Source organism: Tympanuchus pallidicinctus, unplaced genomic scaffold (genome assembly GCF_026119805.1).
Source record: "Tympanuchus pallidicinctus isolate F22 unplaced genomic scaffold, pur_lepc_1.0 scaffold2, whole genome shotgun sequence".
NCBI classification, from domain to species: Eukaryota; Metazoa; Chordata; class Aves; order Galliformes; family Phasianidae; genus Tympanuchus; species Tympanuchus pallidicinctus.
In genome coordinates, this window is record NW_026294721.1 from 38,503,408 (window position 1) to 38,526,936 (window position 23,529).

A 23,529-nucleotide genomic window follows, 5' to 3' on the forward strand; every position below is an offset into this window, starting at 1 on the left:
CTCTCCCTTATGGCTTTTACAGTGAGTGTATGGTAGAAGGTGCTGCCAGCCACAAGGCCTGCTGTAAGGACACAAGTTGGACAGAAAGGGAGTGATAGGAAAGGGAAATTTAACACACTTCCTGTTCTGCTGTGGTGAAGAACAAGTCTTCTTGCCTGGGCCGGTTTATCTGCTCTGTCCATCTCTGCCTGGGGAATTCTTTGATGCTGAGCTGATCAGAAGGTTAGAGTCTCCTTATCGACTCCATGCTTACCTCTGTTTGTTTTTATTCCAAAGTTTGCTCTCTTATTTTGCAATAACCCACAGGGTGCTGGGTGTTGCGCCAGCTGTGCCTCAATGAAGGATCTTCATTCAACGCCTTTCCCTTCTCGTCACACCAGTCAATGCGACTCCTGCGTTTTCCAGCAGCATTCACTACGCAGTCCAGACTTTAGTCAAGCCCTGGTTGGAGGACAGAAGGGCTACCAGACCTACCGGGATCTACCATGGGATCTTCAAAAGTAGGTGGTGTGTTTTAACTCAGTAGGTTTGATTTAGAGGTGCAGTGGAGGTGGAGGGATGTTGCTTATGAGAGAACTTAAGAAGTGAAGGACGTAAACAGATCTAAAAAAGACGTTGTTTGCTTTTTCTTGTCTGCTTTTAAACCTCCTTGGATCTCTGCCCACCTTCATCCTTTTAAAGGTAGAGGGCATCATGGATCTATCCAACAAGTACAGCCTGAAAGGGTGTGATAGAGGAAGGCTAAACAATAAGTTGCAGACTGAAGGGAAGACTTTGGAGACTATTTTGCATGAAAAGAATAATGTATGGTTGGGGTGAGAAATGCAGAGGGGAATCCTTTCTTAGCGTGGCCAGGAGCACAAAGATTTGCTGTCTGTTTAGAAGGGTGATGTGACAGCTTAGGTTGAAGCTTATCTTTCCCTCCCTATAATTGTCTTCTCCTGCCCCCATCGGGATATTATTGAAATGATGAAGAATTCAGTAAGCTCTTTTGTGTCAAAAGCAAATTTTAATAATATGATTTGGGATAACCATACCTTTTGATCAGGTCTAGTTGCAATATTATTCTCCCGACCGTATAAAGGGTCCACGTTAAATCAGCAAAGGCAGCATAGCTCCGTAAGGAGAGAATACTTTGTGGGTTTTCATTCTTCCAGGTTGTCCTTAGAGTTTTTAAGGAAAAAGCCACGATTTCTGGGTATAGTGACCAGGTGTTTTGTATTTTAAAGGATTTTAAACAGAGATGTTGGATGTTCTTAGTCTTGTTTTATTGTAACTCAAAGACATTTCTGGAAAGTTCTGTGTACTTAAAAAAAAAAAAAAAAAAATCCAGCTGTAATACTGTTTTCAATCAGAGCGCATCCAATCATATATGTTCAGTAGGCCACCTGGCATTTGTTCTTTCTGCTTAATGCTCTGGCTCCTGGATTTAAGCAAAAATAGGAGATACTCAGTTTCCCTTGAATTAGCCAGTCCTCCCAAAAAGTGTTGTTTTTTTTTTTCCAGCACCCTCATGATTTGGCTGGATGGCTGAATTTTTCTGTATGATTGCTTATGGCCACAGTATTCTCACTGCCTTTATGTTGAGCGAAAGGCTGTGGACGATTGCAAGATACTTTTATTTTTCCAACCTCAGTATTAAAAAAACAAACACAAAACAAGACATAATTTCTGGATTTATTGAAATAGCAACATTATTTCTGGACTGACAAAAGTTATTCTTTCTGTCCATTTGTTTTGTTGTTTTTTTGTTTGGGTTTTTTTCCTATGAAGAATAATGTTTTGTTATAGTGTTGACTTTACTAGGAGGAGGCTGAGTTCAGCTTTTGACTCTGATCCTTAGTGGGACCCTGACCCTAAGACCTTGCATCTGGCTCAGCATCCATGCCTTTAAAGCTGTGCTGCCTGACAGTGAGGAAAGCAATCCCCATCAGTTGTGAATACCTGTTTGTGCATGTTACCTAAAGAGGGAAAAATAAGTGAGAATACTCTACCTAGCAGAAATGAAAAGTTGTTCCTTTTTCTAGTTAGATGGAAGTCTAGTTGCTATATCTTTTTTTGTATCAACAGTGGTGTAAATAATTTTAATAACAGTTTGTTGGAGAGTAGTTAAAGAAGATTTAAGTCCATTTTGGTTGTCTCTTGGTAAGAAAAGGATTTAGTTGTTTAAATAGTTCTTTAGATTATTGTACAATCTTAAGTATATGGGGGAAATCTGTGGTGGATAACTATATATTTACGTATTTGGAGAAGGAATAAGACTGCCTGGTCTTAATCAGAGACCTAGTGTAGCCTGTTAAATGTTCAGATCTTTGTTGGCCAGGGCTATAGATCTGTGTGTGCAACTGTGAAACTTGCTCTTTGAGTGCATCACGCTGTACGCTAGTCTCTAACAAGAGACTAACTTTATCCAGTTCCAGGATGCCTCTTTTTACAGCAGTTTGAGCTAAGCTGGAACGTGTGCTCTATAAGATCCTTCAGGAAGCGAAGCTACTAAGGAAACAGGATGGAGTGGACAGCCTTGTTGGTCTTGTCCCTCCTCTGCTTTGCTGTGCCCTGTGGTCTATGGAGCAGTGACCTACCTCAACTTCCTTGTGAAGATCTTGTGGACAGACAAGATGAGGTGCACAGTAGCTACTGTTGTATATGTTAGTCTAAAAGTGAATATGTAGGTGGAAATGCAGTGCCACTTGCACCAATTTGTCATTTAGTAGGTGGGCAAAGTAAGTATAAATTACAGACTGCTGAGGTGTAGCAGGAAATGAATACCAGCCCTGGTGCAAGGACAGTCATGGTGCATTGGCATTAATGGGAGTTAAGCTTGATTACTGCAGGAGGCAGATATTCCTGCATGGTGTCAAACAGAAACTTCTTTATTTGTCTGCCTCAGTCTAGTTTCTGATTCCAGAAAATTATAGTGAAATTCTGATACGCACCACATCTGATTTGATACCAGGAGAATTATTACTGATTGTTTTTTCCTTCCCACACACTCATTTTCTGAGCTTTTCAAATAGAAAAACAGAATGACAAAGAAGTTATTCCTGAGTCTTAAAATCTCATCATCTTCATTAACTGAGCAAGACTCAGTATAGTATCAATTGCATTTCTGGTCTCTGCTGTTCATACGAGAGAGTGTTGCAAAAGTGCATCACTACTAACTTTTTCATAGCTCATGATAATGCATTTTGGGTCAGCTGAAACCTTTAAATTAAGGCATTCTATTTCCATCACATACTCTGTCCATTTCTGTATTTCTGATTACAGAGATCTTTGTTCTGAATGAAGTCTTGTTATCACAAAGCTTGGGATGGTTTAGTTTGACATCTTTCTGATACCACAGTCTGACAACTTCATGTGGTCTGTGGACAGATTTGATGATAACAGGAAGAGATTTCATACAGAAATGAATGTAGGAGTTGCTGAATTCCTCTGTCATTGGAGGACTGCCCTTCACTCATTTGCACCCCCTGGCTATGAAACCTCTGATTTCAGCAGCATTTGTCCTGCAAAGAAACTTATCCATATGTTCACTGTTCAGTGAAAAAATTTTGCTAGATCATTACATCTTACTGTTAACTACTCAGCCCGTCAATTGTTGATGAACTATAAAGTGGACAAATTTATTATTCAGCACGGAATTACTCAGCCAACCATAGGAAAATCTGAATGCTTTGGGCCAAACTCTCAGTGGATATTGTGTGCATATCACATGCACACAAACTGTAACAAAGGAGAAAAGCTGGTCTGTTACATCAGACTTGAGGAACTCTTCAGGAGCCGATGTATGTACAGCTCTTCTACTGTGGTATTCCGTACACCCAGTAAGCAGATTAAGATGCTGTCACTGTCCTATTGTGTGTGCATTCATGTAGCACCATTATTGCTAGTGCTGATGAAATGCTTTTTATCAGTTTTTCTCATAGCACCTTAAATAAGAATTAAATACTGCCCATTTTAAAACCATAGGGATTGGCTTAAACTGTCATCTTTTATAGCATAAAAAACAAAGGACATTCGATAACCCACAAGAAAACATCTCTCATAGGTAACAAGTTCTCCCAAAACTGCCTAACCTATATTAAGTGGTTATATTAAGATGTGTTTATCAAACATCTGCTTATCTGAGGAAATTCAGCTTAGAGGTTTCATGAATTAAGTGAAGTCGTGTGGATAAGGAAGATTACATATGTGAGTAACTGCTCCAGATGAGGATTTCTGTTTGCTAAATGGAACTTGGAACTTTGAAAGGAATAAATTAAGAATAAGGGTTTTAAAAAATCATATACTATTTGCAAAAGAATTCTGAAAGTTTATAATACATTACATGGTGTTGTCTATATAACTGCATCCCAGCCAAGTTACTTCTGGTCTGATACCATTCTTTCTTTGATACAACAGGCAGTTACTCTTTACACTCATCTGCGGTGTGAAGCTGGCATTCAGCCTTTTAAATGGGTTTCTCAAACCCAGCATTTTGGCTTGGGGCTATGCCATTATGATTATAGCTGAAAGACCTTCTGAGTGCTTTTCCTTCTGTTCAGCTTAAGGAGGAGAATTTCTTTTCAAAATGAAACTGTCTAAGATAAGATAATGAGTCTGAGCTGGTTGTGTCAAGTTAGTTGTGGGGTTGCGAGTAGGTTTGTCGTTGGGTTTTTTTCAACCTAGTCTCACTTCAGACATGGCAGAAACATTTGCAAAGCACGTTGTCGTAAATGCATAGGAAGAAATGTGTTACTTTGGATTGCTTGTTGGAGCAACAGGGGAAAAATAAAACATGATAAATTAAAACTGAACTCACCACTGACTTAGTGATTCAACCTAAGAGCTACTGCTAACTCTACTAGAGCTTTGAGACTTCTCATATAATAAGCTGATAATAAGTCCTATTAGATACTGAATTAATGTGACCTATTCATAAAGGTTGCCTTGGCCGATGAATATGCCCTATGGAAATCAGACTCCAAGCACCATAGTGGTGAGCAAGCATTAGAAGCTTGGTTAAGTAACTTTGGCATTAAATTTTAAATAAACACAGGTAGTAAAAACAATAGTATTAGAGATGGGAAGATATGGGTCTTATATTTTTTTAAATCAATTTTCTGACCAAAATGCTTACAAACTCTCTTTTCAAACTATTTAAATGATCTCATTTCCTATTTACTTACTAATAACCAAGATCATTGTCTGCTAGAAAGGAAAACCAGTTTATAAAGAAGTTAGGGGCAGTTTCCTATAATTTCTTGTATCTGAGTCTGAACACTTGTGAGTTGATCTGTCAAGGAGTGTGTGGCTTAATAAAAAAGGTAACATGAGACATGAGGAAAAAATGCAAAAGGAGACTGAGCAGCCAAAGCCTCAATGACTATCACAGAAAGTTAGTATATTGAAATATTTCTTGAATATTCTTGTTAATGAGCTGAAGTCCTGACCATTTATATGTACATGTTTCTCATTTCTGCGGTTGGTGTAAAAGCAGTTTCTTTTTGGTAGGCTCAGAAATAAAATTGGAGCTGCTTATCACCAAATTCTTAATAGAACTGTTTACTTTTGATCTTTTTTTTTTTTTTTTTTCCTGCTGTGTATTCACAAATGCATTTTAAAGGAAACCAGTCAAAATGAGAGTTTAATTAATAAGCTGTCCTAGAGGTTAGGAGGAGTGAAGAGAATGCTAGACAGGAAAGCCAGGGAAGGTCAGAAGTGATATGAGTGACAAATGAGAGCTTCCATTTTTCACTCAAGCAAATATCACGTTTAGTCTGAATCAGATGTTTTCCAAGCAACATTAAAGTAGTCAGGGCTTTAAAAAGAAATGACAATGAAGTGCCAGAACCTACTTCTGATGTACAGTGCACAACATGCCTGCTGACTTTGTCAGGATGCTGCTGCAGCAGATCCTCGCAATGATTTTCAATTTTAGTGCATTTAAACTTAAGGTTCATGGATGTTCCAGAGGCAAGCTGTATTTACTTGATTATGAATGTGAGAACTTCTGCAGTACCCTCAGGATTGAGTCCCCACAGCCTTGTTTCCCAGATGTACTCTAAGCTGAAGGTATGAACATTAGTATCTGAGGTGGCTGGCTCTGGTAGCAATGATTCTTAGCCAAAAACCCTTCCTTCCTGTTCTGTATTTTGTAATGGCTGATAACATCATTGAAAATATGGCTTAAGATCTCTCTGGGTTCCATGGCTGTAGGCAAAATTTGCTCTGATAACCTTTTGGGGGCAGTGAGTTTAAGAGAGTCTAAATCTCATACTGACCTACTGACTATTGACTTGCTATGTGTTAATTTGGATTAACACCTTTGTAATTAAGAGCACAGCAGAGAAAAGTACCTGGCAAGGCTTTTTACATGCGTTCTGTTGTCCCCTCACTATCTCTGCCCTTCCCTGTCATTTCATCCATTCGAGTGAATGTACTTAGAACCGTGCTAGTCTTTGCTTATAGATTTAGCCTGAGTGAAAAGGAAGGACAAACAATCTCTCCAAAATCTATTTCTATTTTTTCTGTTGTTACTGTTATCCAGTCCTACTTTGCAGGAAAAAAAAAAGACTGAACACTTTGGATAATGCATATATACATACTGTACAAATAATGGGATGCTTTTTAATGAGTTTGTTGCACGAAGAACTTCTGGGAGCAAAGGTGTTGTAATAACCAGCTTGTTTAACTTACTGAAAGCTGCTTACATTGCTCCGCAAGCATTCACTTAGCTGAAAAATGAACATAGCAGTTTATTCTTAGTAATTTTCAGTCAGAAATCACATTAAAAAATTCTTACTGGGACTCATATGTAAATGAGCCCTTAAAAAAAGAAGAAGAAAAAGAAAAGTAAAAATCAAAGTCTACGCCAGGATTCCGTGACTGGCAAATCTCAGCATCTACTTCAAAATAGTCTTAAGTCATGGTTTCATTTTTGAAGATGTTGGATAAGAACTCAGTACTGCTGGGAAGAATCAACTGATGTTAAGGGAGAAAACTTTAGCATCTTTTTTTTTTTTTTTTTTTAAATTAAAAAATACCTCTTAGAAATCTTCTCCTTTTTTTTTTTCTTTTTTCTTTTTCTTTTTCTTTTTTTCTTTTTTCTTTTTTTTCCAGAATACATCAACCATCCATCAAAATAAGACATCTCGAACCGTGGAAAATTGCTCTAATTGTTATTGGAACAGCATTGGCAGCAGCCATCACCATTGGTCTCCTAGTTTATTTTCTGGCATATGGTAAGATTTACAGAACTTACCACTGTTCTATTCCTGTCTTTAGTGCTTCTCCTTTGTGCTTGGGCACATAATGCTGAGATTTTGTTTTTCATCAGTCCACTGAATTGTCTGGAGCTCTTTCCCTCCTCATTTAGCATCTTTGCAGATCTCTTCTCAGGAGCATTTCCTGCTATGCAATGTGCTTAGGGCTGTGGTTTCTGTTGCCTTTCACTTGCTTTCACTCCTTTTACATCTTCCTCTTGATCTACTTCTGGATGAGGTCAACACGTGAGTCTTCTTGCCTTTGTTAAGCAAGTGACAGCTGAACCTTCCACTCAATTCTATCTGTTGTTTCCCCATTCTCTTGCTCTGATCTCCAGTAACTGCATCCCGGTGTTCAGTGTTGTGTGGACGTGCTGGCCAGGAAGGAGCGTAGCTGACCAGCAGGAAGCTACTTGTGATCTTGTGCGCATTGAGCCCAACATGCTGCTCGATGGCCACAAAAGTAACTGCTGGAGAAACTGGTTTTTTGTTTTTTGTCACTGCTTGGCATAGATTGCCCAGCAGAACTGAGTTCTTGTTCCTGGGTTCCTAGCTTTTAGAAATTTTATTTGAATGGCTTGAGTACAAGTGAAGGATTATCCACTCTCCAGACATCTACTTAGTCACCCCCAGACTTTCTTCTAAGTTCATGGCTCTTGGTGCACTGTGAGTATTGCCTGTTCCTCTTCTCTCTACAGATCAGAAGCTCTTCTATTACAGTGGCAACATAAAAATCACCAACATCCAGTACAGTAATGAATTGTCCAGACAGACCACAGGAAGGTTTAGAGACCTGAGCGAGAGAGTTGAGAGACTGGTAAGTTGGTACTGTCAAGCCTTTCCTTTATTAAGGACTGTGTGATGATAGAAAAGCCTTAATGTGAACAGCCATCATTTAGACCACAAGTTTCCAGTATGCCCTAAAACCCTGGGTAGCAGACATGAGCAATAAGTAGCATTAAATTTGTGGTCATACTAGGCAGACTAAACAGTCCTCAAATAACTTGTTTTAGCACATTACCTCTCTTTGTCACTGCAGTGGTGAGGTAGGTATTGATAATATTCTCAGTGTCCTCTTACATCAACAGTAATTTGTCCGTGCCTTCTCTTTCCCTGCCTTGAGCCTGAGTGCTGTATGCCCTTACACATATATGTACAGCACCAGGCACACAAGAGTCCAACCACTCGTGACAAAGTTCACCAGGCACCAAATCATTTCCCTTCTCCTTCCTCTTATAGCCAGCTACCTGGCACCGATTTCTGGCTTTTCTGCTGCCCCACTGTCTTGAAGGGAAGCATGCTTTTACACCCTCTCCTTAATTGGGAGTGGGGAACTCTATCTGTCAGACTGCTACTGGTGTTGAGAAAACAATACACATGCCTTTTTCCTGCTTCTTTGGTATGTTTTGTTGGGAAACCTGCCTACAAATAACAGAGGGTGCTCATATGGAAATAAATGGATTGCAATTTCCTTTCTTGTTTTCTCTTTGAGACACTTCCCTACAGATGATAATTACAGAGTTCAGCTCTTTACAGCAATAAACATGTGATTGTGCTTGTATCTTTTTGTATTTCATTCATTAGAGTCTGATACATATCTTTTACCCCTGTTTAGCAACCTTGCACAGATACTCAGTTAATAAGACAATCAATGTTTTGCTCCCCACTATCATTTAATGTAGGGACATATCATTTATTCACAACACATTGTGAACATTGTATTGGAGAAGTAGGATTTGACAGTGCTAGCATTTCTTCCTAGCTCTTGGAGATCTTAGTCAAGTTGTCCTCTTTTTTTTGTACTTATTTCCTTTCTGTCCCCTTTTTACTACCAGTTACTCTATTGTATTTCACAAGATCTGCTTCTGTATGCACAGTCTTACATAAGCTGCGTTTATGCTGCCACTTGACAGCTATTACCTAATAATTGCAGGCTTCTAACCTTCTGATAGGACCATGGAGAGGGAATGTTCTCCCTGAGCGAGGAGACATTGTGCCTTGCTGAGTTAGGAGGAAGGAAGGGGCTGAGAAGTCTTTGAGGAACAACACTTGAGTAAAGTTGAATCCCTATCTCCTGCTTCATTATCACCTTTTTTTCCCCTTTTTTTTTTAATGTGACTCCTGCAGCAAAGAATCACCAATTTTAGCTAACAAGCTCTTTCAGACAGTGTCCAGTACAGTCAGAATGTCCACTGAACCTGGCTATTAATTCAAGTACTTGAAAGAAGGTCAGTACTTTAGAAACTGTCTCCTGTGTGTGCGCTGCGAACTTCTGACGGTAGTGACGATAAATACCAGTGCTGGTTGAGCAGTAAGAAACATGATTTCAGAGTACATTAATTCCAACAGATAAGCAAAACTGTAACTATCATACAGGAGACAGTTGCCTTTCATTAGTTCCTGTGACTTTTTTTTTTTTTTTACAAGTTGACTGTAATTCAGGCTTTAAGTTTTACCTTGCTCTCTCAAAGTTGGTGAGTTCTTTGCTTGATGAGACTGAGAATTGTCCATAAGGTTTGTTGTTTTTGTTGGTTTGGTTTTTTTTTAGTGACTCCACATACTAATCAATAACAGTATGGTCCCCATGAGTCTGTTTCTGTCAAAGCAAAACTCAGTGGTGATAAAAATCAAAGCAGTCTTCCTAGAGACAGAAATATCTTCTTGATGTCTTAGCAGACAGCTGCCTCAGAAACACGTATGTTTTCATCATCATTGTTTTCACACTAATAGAATGTAGATAGATGAGTTTGAATTTACCAAAACCCTCTGTAGTCCTACCCCAACTAAGTTCAGAGTTTTAGGTGCCCAATCCTTCCAGTCATCGTTAGTAGGAACAATACTTTAAGCCCATGTTGTGAAATAATGAGTCAATGCAGATAAATGTAGCATCTTTCACAATACTTCGTGTGCAGAGTGAACAGAAGTGAATCATCTCTGATAATCAAAAGCATTCAAATTACCTGAGTTAGTGCAACTCCCTGCTAGTGTTCCCTTCTCTGTTCCCTCCCTTATGAAGCCTCCTTTGTTCCCAGAATAACCCTGAAAGGAACTCTTCTGAGCGTTGAAGTTTCTCCATGAAATAGGTTTTTCATCCCATTGATAGGTCATCCCATGCCTTCCTTGGTACCTGCAGAAAACATCCTGGTGTTTGCTTTGATTTCCACAGCTGAATAGTAACACCCATTGTGTGACATTCCCAACTCTCTTATCTCATTGAAGGCGGGAGGGAGTGCAGGGAGATCATGCCAGAGAGCTGATGAAGCCAGTGTACCAGTCAACATCTCAGGGCTGACTGGAAAGTCTGGAAAATGGATTGTGGGGTGGAGCTGGGGGGACTGAGGAACAGATGATGAAAGCTGTCTGCTTCTTGCTTGGCTTCATTTGAGTGGTTGTAAGGGTTCCCTTTGTGCTCTCTTTCAAGAGAAACGTGACTGAATGCTGCTGTGGAAAGAGACGTTCCAGTCTGCCAATCTCCTTGTTTTTCTGGCTGGACCAGTCATTCTTCCCTTCCTAGCCTAAAATGCACTGTGCCAGACCCTTTGCTCTTGAACTGAATACAAAGGGAACATTTGCAGCCACTGTTTATTGCTTGAATAATTTGTGCACATATTAAGTGCTACCATTTTCCTGCACTGTTGTACCCTCTGGTTTTCTCTAGTTCCTTTACCAGCTTGCTTTTTTTTTCTTCTCCCACAAAATTTATTCATTCTTTTTTAGATTTCCCAAGTGTTCCATGGAGGTCCTAACCACCATATTAGTAACACCATCCCAAGGGAGATATCCAAAGCCCTGCTCTAAGCTTTGTTTCTTTAATTAAGGATCCCCTGGCACCCCAAATTGCAGCCAGAGCTGAGACAGCCAGCTCTGTATGGATCCAAGTGACTGGGATGATCTTGGACAGCAGTGCCAACTGCCTTGTGTGCAGGGAGAAAGACGGAGGTTCCTTGTCTTTGCCCAGTGTGGAAAGCTGTCTTTGACACTAATGGAAAGAGTTGTGTGTTGAAGAGAAGTTGAAATGAGCACTTCATCAAGACCTTCTTGAAGACAATTGCTTCAGACAAAGGCAGGCGAATGTTTAACTGTGAGAGACTAATGGATACTAAGCAACTATGGCTTGTGTCCCCCTCAGTACACGGCTGGTTGCTCAACAGAGTAAATACCAGCCTTTACTCTGCTCACCAATGACTTGCAAATGTACCTATCTGCTCTTCTCATCCCAACAATAACTTTCTGATTCTTTTTCCTGGATGTTGTAGGAAAAAGAGAGATGTCTATTTGTCTTTCAGACAAACTTTCCCTTCTTTGAGCACAGTTTATACCTTTTTCCTTTCCTGGGCACCTAGTATCCCCCTACTGTCTACTTTTCTGGCCAGCCTTACTGTCTGGCTGCTTCTCCCTCCTCTAATCCATATGTCTGACTCCCTTTGTGGACTCTTGCATTAGGCACTGTACTCTCCCTTGCTTTTGAAGATCTGCCCTGACCACTGTCCCATATTCTCTCCTGCTCTTTTGTAAGCCAAGCTGTGAGCTGGGTGGCTAGATACTCCTCTCAGGTAGGAGTGTAGCATGGCTCCCTCCTTGACTAATTTGACTGCTGGGGGAGAGGCAAGGTGTTTTCCCTCCTTGAGTACCTCAAGCCACAGAGTGAACTAACATGAGCTTCCCTGCCATCTTACCCTCCACAAGGTACCTGGGCTCTCCTTCTTCTCACCATCATCTAAAACCAACGTAAAACTTACTGTCTGGATCTGGGCAGAGGGATTGGAGCTGACTAGTGCTTTGCATCCTCAGTGGCACATTGCAGATTCTCAGCTGTTTTGGCACAAAATCACAGAATTGTAGAGGTTGGAAGGGACCTCCAGAGATCATAGAGCCCTACCCCTCTGCAAAGCAGGTTCCCTAGAGCAGTCTGCACAGTAGGTATCCAGACAGGTCTTGAATACCCCTGAAGAAAGAGAATCCACCACCTCTCTGGACAGCCTGTTCCAGTGCTCTGTCACCTTTACTGTGAAAAAATTCCTTCGTGTGTTGGTGCAGAACTTCCTGTGTTTATGGCGTATTTCAATTATGACTGAAGTACACCTCAGTTTTCCAGTCCATAGACACCAATGTCTGTGCTGTACAAATGGGGAACTGAGCTGGAGAGTTAAAAGACCAAATCCATATACAGCTACTTCAAAACCCAAAGAGAGGTCCCTTAGAGACAGAATTTTTTGAGAGTTTACAGATGATCAGGAAATGACCCACCTGGTCCCTTTCTCCCACTGAGGTTTCATGTGTGAGTTTGTGTGGCCTTCTCTCTCAACTGTGGTGTAAATACTTAACACCTCTGTGCTTTGACACCCAATAGCTTTATTTGGTAATTAGATTAGCCTTCAATGGGACAGTTCTCCTAACCAAAGGACTAGCTATCTGCTTTATATTCAATTATAAACTTGATATTGTTCTTATTTGTGTTGTAAATAGCTTACTTTCACGTCTGCATTTTCATCTGAGAGAAATTCAGATAGAGCCTAACTTAGAAGTGTGACGGGGGAGTGGGTATATGAGACTCCTCTTGTACAAGACGTGGTTGTTTTTTTTTATGGGTCAGACATGAGACAGGTCTTCCTAGAGAGTGAAACAGTATATCTGCAAGATAGAGAAATGTGAAACAGGTGCTTCAGAGCCAAGAACGATCTGCAGAGTTGGTTGGAACTGTATACAAGGTGTTTCTGTCACACCTTCCACATAGTGTTAAGGTACATATAGATACAAGATTCTGCAGACATGCGCCAGAAGCAAGTGCTTTGCTTGATCAGTGCCTTATGTTCCTTGGGTCTAGAGGTCAACTTGCTAAGAACAGAAATCTAAGCCAGCAGGTTTTTGAAACAGTCCTTTAAGACTGCATTTGCTCTGGGAGGCCAGGCTGTGAAGGCTGTAATGTCTAACAGGCTGAATATGCCCTGAGAAATAGTGTGCTCAAGTTCAAGGGAGCCTAACTCGACTTCTCTTTTTAACAGCAAATTAAAGCAGTGGACACTAAAGGTACCATGCAGCTCCATTTCCTTCTCATATTGTTTCCCTGCTTACTCCCTCTGTTTTTGTAAATCATACGTTTTTCCCTCTCAGCCACTGAAACGCAGAAGGAAAATGAAGACAGATTGGTTAGATCACAGAATAAGAAATTACGCTAGCTTCAGCAGCCAAATCTTTCCAAAGACTTTTTAGAGGAAGTGTCCTGCAGCACCGAAGTGAATTAAGTAAGAATGTTGCTGTTTGTAATAAGTTTCAAAAGAGATTTTGTAGTCTTTTTAAATATAACCCCAATGTCTTTATTTAAAATGAAGCATTCCTAGGCACAGTGAGAATATGCTCACTGAAGTATCTGCTTAGTACTGATAGAAGGTGCAAAGGTCAGAATTTCAACTGAAAGTTTTCCTTGTTATTTAAAAGTATGGCTGTTGTAGTAAAGACAGAAAAATGAAGCTTTCTAATGAATAATATTAGAGATTTTCTTATAATACTCTCTTTTTCTCCAAAATAGCATATGTTGAAAAAAAAAAAAATCATCCTTTTTTCTTCATATGAAATATCTTTAAGGAGTACTGAGAGGAGCAGTCCTAAAATAAATGTAGAATATTTCACAACTTGTTTGAAAAGCTCATTTTAAGGGACTGCTTCCTACAGAAACAAAGTATTGTCCTTGGTCTGGCAGGATACAATAAGGGTGCCCTCTATGGGTGAGGGCTTTGTTTCCAAGGTTGAAAACAAAGCAGAAAGCAGCTTTCCTCATTAATTCTGCCAAGTGGGAAACATGGCAGTGTGCCAGTAGGCAAGGTGACAGTTTGACAGCTTGTTTGTTTAGCTCTGGAATTAGAGGTTGAGGCTGAGCGCTGCAGGTGTGGTCTTAAAGACATAGGTGGAATGCTGTTGTGCTGAGAGAGGAAACAAACCTCCTCTTTTGGAATTCCCATTGAAATCAAAAGAAGACAACGACTGCCAGTAGAAGCATACACAAGTTGCTTTTGAAACAGAGAAGCTTTCTTTTTGTTGACTTGATTCCAGTTCTTGTTTTCACAGGAAAAGAGAAAAAAAGGAAAATATGATGTTCTTTGAGATATTAGTGGGAGCTGATGCAGTGTAGTATGTGAAGCTGCAGCTGAATGGTCTTCATCATTTCCATCAGTTTGAAATCTGTCTACCTCAGTAGCATGAATTTGCAAGATGAAGTGGTTACACTCATCAACGAACTGCCTAATATTTCTTTAAATTTAATGCAGTGATACTTCTTCATGCAATGTGATTTTTCTTAAGTTATACACATACAAACTATTTTTTCTTTGTTTTGCCCCTTCTCCCCCACCTTGGTTAATCGAGACAGAAGAACTAATAAGCATATACTGAGTTGCAAAATCATTACACTCTCCACTCTCCCCAAAAAAATAACTCAAGTTCAGATCCAGTATGTAGCAAGAAAAAAGGTATAAAATGAGCACAAGGAAAATGAATGTGAATGTGAGCTGGAAAAAGGAATTCAAAATGAAATAAAGGGCAGTTATTGATAGTGTGTGTGACTAAGGGTAGAATCTTATCTTAATTATAGACCTGTGATCCAGAATTACTGCATTGTTAGCTGATAATTAAATCAATGAAGTGATTAAAGATGTGAGCTGATATCACTGAGATCAAAATCTGACTGGTCAAGAAAGAGGTTGTTTAAAACACGGTGTTATCAAGAGGGAGAATTCAATTTCAGTACTTGTGTGATCAGCATCATTTGGGCAGTTGTAACCTGACTGCATGGCTATTGAGATATTCCCGATTTTCTAGAAGTAATCTTATCCTAAGATCTGTTTGCTCGTATATTTCTACTTCTTACATATTACTGTGACTTAAAAAACAAAGGGGACAGAGTAATTTTTGTGGGAAAAGCCTACCTTTTGAGGGGCTGAAAAAAAAAAGCCCTTCTCTGTATTTATGCCTAGGTGGATTTTTCTCCAAATTTGTTTTTCTTCTGGAAAATCTCTTGTCCTAGTGGACAAAATTTCTGTTGCAGTGTGAAAGTTTTGGGAAGATAATTATGGACAATTGAAAGGTGTGAGTGCAGATGGGAATACTTACATGACCTTAATTCCAGTTGTTGCTATTACATGGCTGTAATGAAACTACTGCCATGGCATTCCTTTTAAATTGGTTACACTAGAGATGAGTATGATCCTTCAAATCCTGATGTTATACCAGGTATTAGCTCTCTTAATTTCTTCCATCCCAGTTATTTCTCTGGCACCTATTGCCTTTAAGAACGGTTCAGCTGAGCTCATTTAAGTGCAAAGTCAGTGCTTACTTCTTAGCTTTTAGCAGCTGGCTAATTTAAACTGTGAAGAGTTTATGATGATGTTTGCAGGTGCATGGGATCACACTGTTCTTGCCTGCCATGCTGGGTATGACACACACTGTCTTTGTATGTGTGGTTTCTGATAGGAAAGTTTCAGATCTTCTGGTTTGCCAGAGGCCTGCGGATTAGTACACTCACTCTCCTTCAGGTCTGTTTTCTTCACCTCAGGCAAGCAGTGTGGCTGTAGGGTTGCCACTGCTGTGAGTAATAGGTATCTCTGTTTCTAAAGGGATTGTAATGTCTACGTCTTGGTTGAGGACAGTGCCGGGTTCACCTTCTCTTGTAATCCCTTTTCATCCATCTTTTTCCTGCGCTCTCTTCCTCTCATCTCTGGTTGGGCTCTCCACTAGCCACTCAGCTGAAACCTGTGTAGGAGATACGTCAGGCTTCCAAGCAAGCTGCTGCTGCTTGATGGCCAGATGGCTGCTTGGACTCTTGGCAGGCTGAGCTGCACATTGGATGCAAATTGGCCAGTGAGTTAGATGCTAGGTACAGAATTAACACAACTGGTAAGTTTAATTTGTATTGTATCATTACTGTCAAATACTGAAGAGAGTCACCAAACTAGGCAGCACATTCTAGTTTGAAAAACTGTTAAATCACTGGTAATAATTTTTACATCCTAAAGAGCTAGCAAGACAGAGGGAAAAATGTAGTCTGAAGATAGGTGAAGAAGGACTAGACTGGCAGCACACAGAAGAATGGTAATATAGAACAGCAAGAAGATTAGCTCCCAAACCTAATGAATGCCTTTGAACATCCCAGTAGCACAATTCAATGGGTTCAGCAAATATATCAGAAGAAAGTTCTGTCAAACTGATTTTAAGTTAACATTTTTTATGAATTCTTTTGTCCTGTGTGAGGCAACAGAGCATTGTGTAGTGGAAGAAAACAAGGCTGCTGCACCAATCTTGCGGGTCTATTCTAGACCCAGCTACACATCTGGACAATCACAGCCCAAGTCAGCCTCATCTCATAATGAACAATCTGATTGCTGTCACACGTGACCTACTTCCAGAGCTTGCTTTTCTTTCGGGTCCCAGGGAGGCAGGGTGTATCTGCTGACTCTGACATCACAGACAACTCTCTGGGTTCAGAGGGTTGGCCCTGCTGACATGGTGTGACATGGGAAGAAGAGGATGATGAGATACAGAGTTACTCAAGGTAGAATAGAAAAACAAGTCTTGTTCATCAAGGTGTAAAACAACTTCTGGCTGTACAGAACAAAGAAGATACTCCTCTGCGGCTGGATTTGTGGAAAAGTGGGAATGTTTTCCCCTTTTCTTCTGTTTTTGTTACTACTACTGTAGCAGCATGGAAAGGTCAAGGTTCGAGAGTGAAGTCCAGTTTGAGAAAATTTTACTGCATAGAGAAAAGTTTTGATTTAAAAAAAAAAAAAAGATGATTTGAAATTGAATTAGCAAAATACTAGGTTACATTACATTAAACTAATCGTCAAACATCTTGTTTGAACAAATGCTAAAATGTGTCACAAAAATGCTGTTCACTTGAAAGAAGCGATACTTTGCACTTTAAGAATAATTATAGACTTTGTCTGCAACAGTGGCTGTCACCATTCACCAGCTGCTAGATGAGGGCCAGGAAAACAGGCAAGATGCATTTAATCAGTGGTGAAATTAAGGGATCTGAATATAACAGCATCTCCTTTGAATGGCTGCAATGAAAACAAAATGCTTAAAATGACTGTAGATGCTTCACCCATTCAGGCCCAGGTCCCACCTAGTTACTGAACAAAGTTCTAGTTGCTTTTGCTTCCAGAGCTATTAGTCAGACTGAAAAGTAAGCTGTAACCACGCTGCAGAAAAATGTTTATTGTTGGATATGGATGTGAAAGGTTTTACCAGGAGATTTATGGTAGAAATATGAGGTAGGCAGTTTTCTTTGCGAGTTATTATTGGCACATATATTTCTAATTTTTTTCCTCTGATATAAGTTCTACATGAATATAAAGATAACTGCTAATGATTCAGGTTTCCAAAATTGTTGTTGAAGGACGGAGTGTGTCTGGAATAGATTCATATTTGTCAGAAATCAGTTCGTCAGCAGAGTGAGAGTTAGGAGCCACAGCACAGAGATTCCGCAAGCACGCCTGTCCTGATTAGATATAGCAGCTTATAAAAGTGAAAAAAATACCAGATTAGGTTTGAAGATGTTAAAGACTCTGTGAGAATCACTAGAAAAGAAAAAAATTAATTAAAAAAAATTGGTGCTTATATTCTGTTGGTGATGTAGTACTTAGGCAAATCTGAAGATGGGGAAAATTAATGACAGGTTCCTGCTAACACAATAATCAGGGAAGTGTTTATATTTGTGACATGAAATATAAGTAAAAATAATCAGTGTTTTGTCTGAGGGCAAATACTTCCAATAACCAAAGGCCATGGATGGGGGAAACAGGCTTTAGAATTGAAGGAAACAAAATACTTTATTCTTTATTTTAAAATATGTCTCTCATGAAGGGCACTGATAGCAATGAGTAATCAGCACATTGGCAGTATAAATTCCATTTTACATATACAGTAGCTTGTTGCAGTTGATATCTGTCCACTGTGTTTTTTTCTATGTAACTGTTCTTTCAAATGCTGAAGTAATTTCAGGTAACTGTCAGTAACAGCAAGATTTCAACTCAGTGTGTGACTATGAAGTACTTCTATTTTTTTCTGTCTGCTGTATCCTTTTCAACTTAGTATCACTCTAAAATAGGCAGTTTTAATATTGAAATTATTCTGTATGTATCAATGCCTGACTTCATCTTAGAACGACCAGTGCTGGAAAGAGGAGCTTATGTTCTCTGGAAGGAATCATCCCTAGATTTCTGATTTATTTGCTTTTTTCAGTACTGAGACTTCATCTGAACTTTAAGAACTCTGAAGACTTGGTTCTGAATCAAACTGCCTGAATGGGCTCAAGCCTACAAAAAATTAAACTTGCATGATTTTATTAAGCATTATTAAGTTTTTTGGTTTTTGTTCTGTAACACATTTGACACTTCTAGGGTGTATACATTTGATTTGCTGGGTCTTCCTGGTACAAGGAACTGCATAACTCAGTTGTGACTTTGTTGTTTCTCAATGCTTCAGTGATCCTGAAGTATTTCTGGCAGAATTTCATGCTCTGTTATATCACAACGCATTGTCTCACAGCGATCATGCAATCTTGAGACAACATTCAACCTTAAGCAGGATGTGGTTAAGCTGGTACCAGCAAAGATGTCATCTGGGGATTGATTCCATATGTGCATATGTGTTATAAAAACAAGTTCTAAACTTCCTCTTTCTGATGGTAAATCACAACCGTGATTGGAAGTGTGTAGAATTTGACATCACTGGTATCCTTGGTCCTGTAGAAATCATAAAGCAAAACTAAACATTCTATCAAGAAAGATGCCTTTCATTTGGAAAGATTGTTGTAGCGTGTTTCCAGAATGCTTATAAATATCCCATTGTGCCTACGAGTGAATGGAACAGTAATCTAGTGGCATAATGATGTAGTGTGCCTTAGGTTAAATGGGGAACAGCTGAAGGAAGTTTGGTATTGTATTATTAAGATGTTGGCTAGATTGTGTTTCTGTGGCTCTGCAATCTGTGATTTTGTAACTGAATGCTTATTTCTGAATGCTCCTTCCAGCAAACCATTCCCTGTTGTTGTTTTTTTTATTAACTTATGTTTATTTTTTTCAACAGATGGACAAGACATTTCACAATTCCATTTTAAGAAAAAAGTACATCCGCTCACGCTTAGTCAGAGTGAGGTATGTAAGATTCTACAGAACACATATAGATGAGATGTAACAACATGCTCACCAGGTGCAGCTAGAGAGCCGTTGATATGATTCAGTGTGGGAGTCTTATGTATGTCCAGAGCACAATCTGTAACTGATCATAATCTTAACATTTGGATCTTGGTGCAGAAGATATATTTCGGTCAGTCCAAACTGTATTAGGTTGTGCTTGAATCTTCAGTAAGCATTAGCTAATAAAACAGATATAACTTGAGCTATCTGAAAGTTAAATAAAAAAAAAAAAGACATTTTCAAAACTTTCTTTCACAATAATGCAGATGTCATGATGTCATTTTACTTTTACAATTGCTACTCTGGTAATGATGTCAAGTAAAACATCAATACTGCTGTGCTGGTTAGGAAGGGACCCTCTTGTCTACTGTTGGATCTCTTAGAGCAAGCATAAGCAGGTGCTTAGGGAGCAGCACCAGCACAAGTTAACTATTTCAGAGGTTTCTGCTCCTCTGTCTGATCTCTATCTCCAGCTGTTTACCACTTGGGATTTCCTGATGTGGTTGTGGTTTATCTGCTTGATAATCCGCAGTAGAGGTCTTTTCTGAGGACTTGTCCAATCCCGAACTCCTTGTACCTCCATCTTTTAATGAGTTTCTTGTGAAAGAACCACCTCCTTTGGATCATTTGATGGCCTATAATTCTTATGCTGAAGGAAGTGGTGAAAGTCAACTTCCATCCCTCCTCTCTGAGCAACAAGTGGTATCAGGCACTTCCCTTTTTGCTTCTGAATTCCATGAGTTCTGCTCTTTTTTGAAAACTTCAATATGCTCAGCAGTGCCTTGCAGGAGCTGTTTCTTCTTGCCTTGCTCTAAATCTCTGCTCTGCCACTTTTTGCGGTGAAGAGATTAGGGATTATGGTGGTGAAATGATGTTCTTGTTTTGCTTTATTCTCTTTTCATTTGCCACTAATACCCAGTGTTTGATCTCTCCTTGTAGTTCTTTTGTCTGTGAAATCCTAGCTTCCGCTTTATCTTAGCTTAACTCCCAGCTAAGCGTACCACACGAGTCATTATTTGAATATTTCAGCATAGCTTTGGGAATGTTTTCAGATACTGGCTGCAGTGTTGTAAATGGAGACAACATGGTTTAAGGATCTGAGAGGCCAATATGCAAGGAGAAGTAATACCGTTCGCTACTCTTTGTTCCCAAAGACAGGTTGATGTGCTTGCTGTGAAGTTTGTGATGCTGAGTGCATGACCTGTGCACACCAAAGCTTATTTGCTTCTTCAGATATATCACTTGGTCTAATAAAACCATTTCTTTCTGCAGACTTCATACCTCTCTAAGTGCTTAGACTGCAAGCTCTCCTAATAGAATAATCTTGTGACCTTGTTTGGAAAGCATTATTTTTGGTTCAGAAGAAGCAATGCACTAGTAAGAATATCCACCATTTACCAATGTAGACAGTATGTGTCTTTGGCTCTGGATCTTTGCTATATTGAGAGTGATTCAAGGCAGGCTGTACTTACCTGAAGGTTTCAAGAGGTGTGGTGCACTTGCAAGAATTGATACAGTAATTCCAGTGTGGCACAGTACAGGAAGAGGAGTGGGGGGGGAGAGGTTAAGGAACACCTTAGAAATGCAAAGCAACACCCACATTTGGATCAGATAATATCTGGAGAATAAACAGAGTAGCAGTCATGCTAAAATTGGCAGTAAGGGAAGAAAACGCCTGTTGGAAAGTTCACGTATAGCTAGCTACTAGGTCTCAAGATCCTTGACTTACAAGATCCTTGAGGCAAGGTGTGTGCTGTCTGCTCAGTTATGAAGCACTCAGCATACCATGGTGGGCTAATAATACCTCGTCTTTTCATTACCTTTCACTGGCAATAGCAGAACTATCTGTTTTGTTTTGGTGCTTGTTCTTTTCTACTTTTGTATGATGATTACATGATTTGTGCAAAAGCTGCTCTCTTTCTGTTAATTTTATTTTTCCTTTATGTAATTACAACTGCTTCAAACAGTGAGATATAACTGGAGGACCTTCTCTTTCACTTCCCTGTCTTTACCCAGGAATGTCCAAGCAGATACTCTGACTTTGAGGCTGCAGTGATGAAAATTAGGTTGACTACTCTCTTCTTTTCTTAGCTACCTTTTGATGGCAGTTGGAGATTTTTTTCTGTGTACATACAGGGCGCTGGAAAGGTCTATCTAGATACTGATAATTGTCTTTCTGATGTTTCAGAAGTACTGTGTATCCAGCTTTTCATTGCAAGCAAATCAATTCCATGCCCTCCTGTTCTTGCATCACAAATGTGTGGTCAGTGACTGCTTTTTAGACCCCAGGGCTGTAACACTGGTCTGGCCATTTATTCACAGAAAGCATCATGCCTTGTGTTAGTCTAAGATACATTGGACAATTCGGAACTTCTTGGATTTCTTTTAATAATCACGTCTCTAAATTGTACAAAACATTCAAGCATGTATTTAATCCTCTGTTTCATTGCTGTTGCTAAGATGAAAACTAAGAAATGTAAAAATGAGCTGAAGGTAACCAGACTGTGTTTTGTTGGTTTGTAGTCCAGATGCTGATGGTGTGGTGACAGAAGCTTTGCTCACATTCTGGTTCTCTGCCACGGATTGCAAAGAAGCACTGCGCAAAAGAGTTGAAAGGATCTTATGGAGGGGCCTGAAAAAATACACTGGGCCCCTGCGAATAGATGTCAGATCTTCTACTGTCTCAAGTAAGGACATTACTTCTCTCTTAGATCTATTTATTGTTCTGTTCTGATTGATTTAACTTGATTTTGCCTTCTGATGATGTTTACCCATCAGCGTAAAGAGTGAAAGCCTCACCACAGTGTTTTGGTACATAGCAGTGCAAACAAACATGCCCCTTAGATCTTTACAGCCCCAGGGAGCCTGAAAGTGCAAAAACGATGCCTGGATGTTAGTCCTTGTGAGAAACAGCACACGCTTTGGAAAAATTCTTTTTTACTGTGGGGATCAAAATTCCTTTCAGACTCCTAGGTTAAAGAAAAAGAAAGGAAGAGTGTTCTTATCGATGTGACCTCTCAGGTGAGGATCTGGACGTTTCTTTACTTATGAAATTGGCATCTGACTGATGTGAAGAGTAACAGCACTGTTAGTGATTGATTTAGTGATTTGCTGAACAGATGAGTTTTCTCCTTTGTGCTTCTACAATTCTGATCTGTTAGAGAGTTTTTCTGTAGGCTTAGACTCTTGTCTCTGCGCAAGGCTGCTTTGTTTATTAGTTAGCATTTTTTTTATGAGTCAGACTTTTCAAGAATGAGTTGCTGGTCAAAAGGAAGGGACAGATACTTGCTTCACTTGTTTTTGCAGTTCTTCTGTTTACTCCTGACACAACAGTGACAGTACAGTACATGGATACGTATACTTCCTGATTGCTTGTTCATGCTAGACAAGCCAGCAAAGGTGCAAGGAGGCGAGACAGCTTTGTTGAATGAATCTTGGGCTAAATCCCGTGCTGGATGGATCCAGGCTTCCTCCCACTCAAAAGTGATTGAGAGCAACCATTTGTTCTGTCTATTGGTGCTTGAGGTGGGTAGATGCATTGCAGCAATGTAGGGAAATTCAAATATGAGTGTCACATGGCCATTGTTTCTTGATGGGCCAATCGGTCCTCATCATTGGGATGGCTCATGATGGTAAATGTCATCCTGTGAACAAGGAAGCACCACTTATCTTATTCGTTTCAGGTAGAAACAGCATGTAGCCATAAAGCAAAGACAGTGAAAGAGTGCTGTTGTTGTTTTTTTGTTTTGCTTTTTTTTAAAAGGTGTTTGGATCATGACTTACTAAATTTTAAAACTCTGGTTTAGTTTGACTTACTTAAGGAATAAAATTGGAAAGAGTGCAAAGGTGATTGTTAGAAAATAAACATGATCTTCTCATCAAGTTACTAGCTATTTATGTTTAATCTGGTAAATGAGAGAAGTGGTTCAAAACTCTGTTTTGTTGACCTTGAACTGCACCAGCGCTACCACAGTAATACATTAGTTGCTAGTTAAAAAAAATTAGCTGGTACAATTGAATCACAGTGTTTTCATTAAATACTTGGTTTCAGATAAAGATGGCATCTCAATGTTGCTTTGATAAAATTGTATGAT

At 39.5% G+C, this 23,529-nt stretch overlaps 1 protein-coding gene across 1 annotated transcript in view; it reads left to right on the plus strand.

The window, feature by feature from the left end:
• The first annotated feature begins 306 nt into the window (after nucleotides 1–306).
• The window catches only part of LOC128080727 (transmembrane protease serine 11E-like), a 39,595-nt gene continuing 16,372 nt past the window's right edge, over nucleotides 307–23,529 (plus strand). The window contains exons 1-5 of the mRNA XM_052683266.1: nucleotides 307–500; nucleotides 7,102–7,223; nucleotides 7,943–8,061; nucleotides 19,326–19,393; nucleotides 21,959–22,122. Coding sequence (XP_052539226.1) covers nucleotides 337–500; nucleotides 7,102–7,223; nucleotides 7,943–8,061; nucleotides 19,326–19,393; nucleotides 21,959–22,122 — 637 coding nt within the window. The 5' untranslated portion in view covers nucleotides 307–336. The remainder of the gene's footprint in view (nucleotides 501–7,101; nucleotides 7,224–7,942; nucleotides 8,062–19,325; nucleotides 19,394–21,958; nucleotides 22,123–23,529) is intronic.